The following is a 7,333-nucleotide window of genomic DNA, read 5'->3' as shown; positions in this document are numbered from 1 at the left end:
TACACACACACACACACACACACACATATATATATATATATATATGTATATTAATATTATAATTACTATCTTTCTATAGGCTCTTCTTCCAGTAATCTTAGGACATGTTCCTGCTAGTACATCCACGAAGCAAATGATGCACTACGGACAACTTATCAAGTCTGGTAAACGTTCACTCATATTAATAATAAATTTGATATATGTACTCTATTACAGTGCTATAAAAATTGCTGTATATAAAGATACATAAGTACAAAAGCATAATATAAGCACTTTGATCGGTTAAATATTCAGTATCCTTTTTTGCTAAAATGTGATAATATTTTGTCGTTTGTATTGTGTTATCTTATTTTTATGTACTTTTTAGCGTACACAGTACACAGTAATGGAAGTAATCTCGTGCAATAATATACACTTTATGAGTATAAAGATCCCCTGTATAATCCAGGTAGAACACAAAAGTCATAATGAAGTTATATGATAACATAAAGACATCATTATGACTTCATTTGTCACTTATAAGTCGCAAATAATGTAAGAATGACATCATTATGACATCATTTGCTTCTATGTTCTACCTGAGAATATCTATAGATATGCATTAAATATGCATATTCAAATTTCTTAAAAATTTCTCATAATAACAGTATTAAATCTATCAACAGGAACAGTAGTCTTACCGGGGAAATTTAAACAATATGATAATGGATTAGTCAGCAATAAAGCTGCATACGGCTCATACACTCCACCAACTTATGATTTAAAGAAGATCAAAGTTCCGATCCATTTATATTATAGTGAAAATGATTGGTTAGCGAATGTCAAGGTTCGTATTTCTTTTACAATTCACATCTCGAATATCTTCGATGTTTATCAAAGCAATTAGAATATATTTGACGGTCTAACGTTAGATATAAGCATTAAAGTGATCATACGATCCCTTTTGACACTTAATTATAATTACAAGTTGAAAAAATCGAGTTTCTTCTATTGATACTGACATTGAAATTTAATCATGTAATTACTTCAAATCTAACGTCAAGCGTCAAATAAAATTGTACATTTACGTTTGCCCGAATATTTGTATTTATATTATTTGTAATTTTTGTGTAGGATGTGGAAAAGTTGTACGGCGAGCTGGGCAATCCTTCTGGTAAAACTTTAGTAGCGGATAAGAAATTTAATCATGTGGACTACATGTGGGCTAAGGATGTGAGGAAGCTTGTATACGATCCGATAATCAAAATAATGAACAAAAAGGCCTCGCAATGAAGTGCCAGCATCTACTCCACTGATGATAATTCATGCGGTGATTAATTTGACCAGAAATTTGACCAAGAATTTGCTTTTCTCGTCGGCACAATTATTTTGTCGGAAGATCAACGCTTACGCTCAATATATTTCGATATATATCGGTTTGAGTTATCAAACTCTTGTTAATGTGTTCATATTCTCATAAAATATTTTGTTTGAAATGTGATGCATATATCTTGCATTTTGTGCACTCACTTTCCTATAAATTCCTATTCTTTCGTATCATTTTTTCCCTCGCCCAGTGTTCTTATTTATTACTCGTTGTCACTTTTTCTTTCCGTATCATCTCGCTCATATTATATACATATGTGATATATTTTAATAATAAATAAGGAATAAATTTTTAATTTATGAAAATTATCATATAAAATCAATTATCTGTAATATCAAAGATCAATCGATAAATTAAAATTAATAGATGCGTATCGTCAAAGAATCAATGATAAAAGTAAAACAAATAAAGTTATACGAATCAATAAAAGAATCAATTAGTGGTATAAAATGGAATTATCTACGAGATCGGAAATCTGTAAAATCAATTTTTAAATCAAGGATTATAAAAGATTTCCCTATTTGTCTGAATTTTATCATCAGTAGCGATCAGTTCTTTTGTTTCTTTCAAAGTAATCCGATAAGGATCACTGTGTATCGTGTAAACAGTGATACGCAATGTTGCGAGTAGCTGCACCTGCGCGCAAAGTTGTATGCTGTATCATTTTATGGATAAACAATCAATCTACTTGACAATAATCGATAAGACCCTTTCTTTCTCGACAACTCAATTACAACTGACTACACCAATCGTATCGAATCAGAAATTATGACGGATGAACGATAAATAGTATTTGATAAGATGGCATAAAATAGCACTCCGGTGATATATTTTCAGTAAATAAGCGGCGCTCTATATATACACTGCACATTCAGGAAGAAAATCACGTACAATACACAGTTCGAATTGATCAATTCTCGGACAACATCGAGCGACAACAATGTTACTACCGCTCTTTCTCCTCTCGATACTAGCATCCGTCAGCGCGATACCGTACTTTCTACTGCCGGACCTGCCGATAGACCAGAAGATACCGGCAATTAAAGAACTCGATGATCCGGAATTTTGGAAAGCCACCGAGCGAGATGCGTCACTTACCACTGTAAGTGCATTTGTCGAAATTGAAAATAACTTTAAAAAAGAATCATGCAGATATGATTTCCGTCGATTGAAACGAGATTTTTTGAATAACTCTGTATTTCCTGCATTAATGTAATTATACAAATAACATCGTAACATCTCTATCGATTCAATGAGAAAAATTGTATATTGACTTTTTGTTAATTTATTTCTGAGATTCTTTCATTTAATTATTTAAACTTTATTAACTGTATTGGACAATTCTTTAACAAATACTTTTAAATATTATAATTGTAATAAATCAGATTTTTAACGTAGATTTTTTTATGTTTACGTCGGGTTTTTTAGTTCTTTATGTTTCGGTCTTTATCAATCTATCGATATCAAAAAGTCATCATTTCATTTCACAGTTAGAATTAGTGAGCAAATTTGGCTACAATGGGGAGCTGCACGAGGTGGTTACGTCTGACGGTTACATCATAGAGATGCATCGGATAACAGGACGAATTAATTCTACTGACTCGAAAGTGGAAAAACCCGTGGCATTTGTGATGCATGGTCTTTTGTGCAGTTCAGCGTGTTGGGTTGTTCCTGGACCGGAGAAAGGTTTACCTTTCATTCTGGCAGACGCAGGATACGACGTGTGGCTCGGTAACACACGTGGCAATGTATATTCACGTAAACACAAGCTCCCGGCTATTCGAGAGGACGTTTACTGGGATTTCAGGTGAGGAATGTGTGCAAATAGTGAAAAACTATTACGACATGGTTAGCATGCTTGAAAATAAGTCAGCACGACAATAGAAACACAAGAATGTCAAATATCTTCAATCTTATCTTTACATATAAGTACGTTTTATTATCGTCGAATAAAAAAATTGATGCATATATTTAAATATGCAATTGATATTTATAATTTCTAAATCTATCAAATCGTGATTTATCGAATGCCACGACGGTAATGATAAAATTTCAACAATTGTATTCAATCAAATCGTTTTCAAATTGTATCATTGCATCGCAACGTTATTTTAAGAAATCGTAATTATGTGTTTACAGTTTCAAGAAAATGAACATCTCTAATAAACAATTTCCCTATATAATGATATATAAATTTCAATGAATAAATATTCGCACACGTAATGTGCGATAAGAAATGAGAAAAGGCGCAAAACGATTATGGCATCTGCACTTAGCAGGTGTCAAGATATAATTAATCTATTTCTTCAATTATCTGATTATGAAGTGCCCTTTCGACATAATAATCAAATAATGTTAGAATAAATACTAAATTTCATAATGTAGAAATACCATAAAAATGCAAAAATGCAATTGCGATATGCAAATACAAATTGATAAAAATCTGAAATGTAGCTGTAACGGAATATTTTTACAGGTGTAGTAAAAATCGCGACAAAGAAATTCTTTTTTTATCGGTCAAGTGAGATATTATATCACTCCCTGATAATGACACGCGGCATTGGATGTTATTTTTTTGGGACAAGTGCCTATTAAATATTTGTTAGTCAAATACTATATCATATATTTGCAACCTAACAAATATTTTAAATATTAAAAATAAAATCACGTGAATTATATGCATTTAGCATTTGGAGAATTTTAAATGAGAATTTTTATTTCATTTAAATATCTGATAATTCGCAATGAAAATATAGAAATTTATCAGATAAGCCATTCTATCCGATTCATTCCGAGATTTTGTTTGCTTTACCAAAACTAGACGTTTTGTTTAAATTAAACGATCCAAAAACAAATTCATATTTTGAGTTTTAGTATCAACTGTCTAAGAAAACTCACTAACTTTTGCATTCTATTTACGTCTAGAGTAACTAGACACTCATACATATACATATCTTTATACAGATAATTCTTTTTCATATCTTTGTAACAAAATGTGAAATAAAGAATTATCTATTCCAGACCAAGGATTGACAAATAATTCATAAAAATCATACCTTTCTTGCAGCTTTCACGAGATCGGCACGCGTGATCTTCCAGCAATGATAGATCATGTTGTGAAAACCACTGGCCGCGAAAAAATCTTCTATCTGGGGCACAGCCAGGGTACTGCCGCCTTTTTCGTCATGGCAGCGGAAGAGCCTCAATATCAAGACAAGATCCAGGCGATGTTCGCGCTGGCACCGGTAGCTTATTGCGGAAGAATGAATAATCCTATTTTGCATTTTCTCGCTTTCTTCAGTGGTACTTTAAACGTATGTAATTTCCAATTTCTATAAGAAAATAATCGTAATTTTTCATTATTTTCTTTTTTTTGAATGAACTAAATTTTTTACAGTCACTATTGGAATTAATCGGCGTACACGAATTTGCGCCTTCTGGTGAAATCATGAAAACGTTCCAAAAACTCGCATGCGCAGAAGACGCTATCACACAACCCTTGTGCGCGAACGTGCTCTTCTTAATCGCCGGATTCAACAAAGACCAATTTAATACTGTATGATACTCTCTTTAATATTAATTATCTTTAAGATTCAAAATAAGATAAATATTTCAAATTGTAAGCTGGTTTGTTACAGCACACTTCACATTATTATAGTGTTACTAAATAATATCATAGTATTAGTTTTTGAGACGTAATCACGAATTTGACATAATCATTTATTGTTTGAATTTGTATAACATCAATTCATTATTAATTCGATACATTTATTTATAATGCTACTGTCACGTTTGCAGACTCTTCTACCATTAATTCTGGAACATACTCCGGCTGGCGCATCTACGAAACAATTAATGCATTTCGCACAACTTATCAAGACTGGGCATTTAATCACACCGGGAAAGTTTAGACAGTATGATTATTCATTTTTCGGCAATTTGATCAAATATGGTACCATCCAGCCTCCGAAATACGATTTGGGAAGGATTAAAGTGCCAGTTTCCTTGCATTATGGCACCAACGATTGGTTAGTGAATGTCAATGTATGTATCTTTTTATATGTTTCTTTAATTTTAAATATCTCCCACAAATTTGCCAGGATATTTTTTTTGCATGCGTAAAATAAGCTTTCATATATTTTTGGATAGAACAAATATCCTGAGAAATATTCGAGGTGTTAAAATTAAATGAATTATCATATTGTTTCAATTATATTTTGCATTGCGTTTATTACATTGTGCTTTTATCATTCGCAGGATGTCGAGGAACTATATAAGAATCTTGGCAATCCATTTGGAAAATTCCGCGTTCCACATGAACAGTGGAATCATTTGGATTTCATGTGGGCTAAGGATGTTAAAGAACTATTGTATGATAAAATAATAAGTTTGATGACACATTTCCAACAATAAACTATTAAAATTTAACGAACTTCTAAAATACTGCAGAGATAAAAATTGTACGAAAAATCGAGTCTATTTATCAGAGGAATTCTATTTATCTTCGGATTAATACTTGCGTAATAATATAAGTATCGAGTTGAATTATCTATCTATTATAGAAGGAATTTTATATTGTCACGAATTTCTTACTAACCTCGAAATATTGTTTATACGTTATAAGATAAGAAATTCGTCACACGTTTAAGAATTAAGAGATATTAATAATTTTTTCTACTTGCATTCTGAAAACAAATTGTTTAAATTAGTAACATAATTAAGATTATTAATTTGAAATTTAGATTCAACTATTGACATAGCGATAGTAAATAAGTCGCAATATTTGTCGAGATATTGTCAATATCTCTCCTCTTTTCCAATTTCTAATTATCTAATATAAAGTAATAATATAATAAGATATTTTATATCTTTTTTGAACAAAATCACATGTAATATAGCAAAATTTTAATTTGTAAATAATTTTAAAAGACTGAAAAATATGTAAATATATATATATTAAAATTAGTAATATCAAATAAGAGTGCTATGTGTCGTTGCAGGTCTTTCTTCAGATGTATTCTGTAATGTTAAAGATCGAATGTATAATGCAGCAATAAATAACTGAATATTAATAAATGTAACATCAACAAAGTTATTAATCTTAATGTCACAAATACAATGAAGAAACAGATGAAAAAATTATTCTTCTTTTTAAGGGATTCTGAAAGAAAGCACAAGTATGGCTTTTACACACGTATACGTATATACGTATTTTATATATGTATATATCCATATATATAGATACGGATGTGTGCATGGCGTTGAAGAAGCACAGTATTTATAGTCATTAGGGGCGGAAATGAGATACACGAGTCTAACGAAGTTACGCAAATTATGCAAAGGACAGGTAGTCATCTAGTCGGCCACTCCGCATTGTAAGTCACAAGGTTGAATTTTATCGAGAACACATTATTGATGTTCCTGGCAATATCGCGTGCGTAGGCTGTAAGCGTGTGTGTACGTGTGTTATAAACGCGCGCGTGTTGTGATTTTTTCTCTCTCTGATATTTCAGTATTGTAATTTTAGGGAAAATTCGACCTTGTGACGTTCAATACCGCTTTTATGTAGAATACCTTCGCTCCCTATTTTATACATTGCGCCTCGCTGGAAAGAAAAGCACGCTTCATGGGTGGAACTGATTTTTATTGTTAAGCACAATAATATTCATCTGCTTTTACCGCATCTTCTGCATGTAGACTCGATCGTGAAATCGGCGGAGGTGCACAGAATTCTTACCCTCGAAAGCTCCAAAAGAACCAAAATGATTTCGTCATGCCCACATATACTTTTCACTTGTCAACCCGTGAAACACGGGGTGTATGAAAAATACTTCGGTATTTCGCATTCTATTGCGTTTGCGTTTCGAAAAAGTGGCAGTGCGTTCCAGAAACGGCATCTTGATGTTTTGACAAATCAAATGAATGTGACAACCGCCGCCTAACAGCGTAACAGGTTCTTCACTTAAC

The 7,333-nt window shown here is 32.0% G+C and overlaps 2 protein-coding genes across 2 annotated transcripts in view; both read left to right on the top strand.

The window, feature by feature from the left end:
- The window catches only part of LOC105455191 (lipase 1-like), a 4,362-nt gene extending 2,876 nt beyond the window's left edge, over positions 1–1,486 (top strand). Inside the window, exons 5-7 of the mRNA XM_011698311.1 lie at positions 80–164; positions 666–826; positions 1,114–1,486. Coding sequence (XP_011696613.1) covers positions 80–164; positions 666–826; positions 1,114–1,272 — 405 coding nt within the window. The 3' untranslated portion in view covers positions 1,273–1,486. The remainder of the gene's footprint in view (positions 1–79; positions 165–665; positions 827–1,113) is intronic.
- Positions 1,487–2,182: 696 nt separating this feature from the next.
- LOC105455155 (lipase 3-like) lies at positions 2,183–6,447 on the top strand. Its single transcript, XM_011698248.1, has 6 exons — positions 2,183–2,468; positions 2,857–3,173; positions 4,434–4,680; positions 4,764–4,922; positions 5,165–5,410; positions 5,624–6,447. Exons 1-6 carry the CDS (start codon positions 2,307–2,309, stop codon positions 5,777–5,779), a joined length of 1,287 nt encoding a protein of 428 aa, XP_011696550.1. The 5' UTR covers positions 2,183–2,306; the 3' UTR covers positions 5,780–6,447.
- The last annotated feature ends 886 nt before the right edge of the window (positions 6,448–7,333 follow it).

This window comes from Wasmannia auropunctata, unplaced genomic scaffold, assembly GCF_000956235.1.
Source record: "Wasmannia auropunctata unplaced genomic scaffold, wasmannia.A_1.0 LD335921.1, whole genome shotgun sequence".
Lineage (NCBI taxonomy): Eukaryota > Metazoa > Arthropoda > Insecta > Hymenoptera > Formicidae > Wasmannia > Wasmannia auropunctata.
Note: the sequence above shows the minus strand (reverse complement) of the source record. Positions and strands in the feature narration are given on the sequence as shown.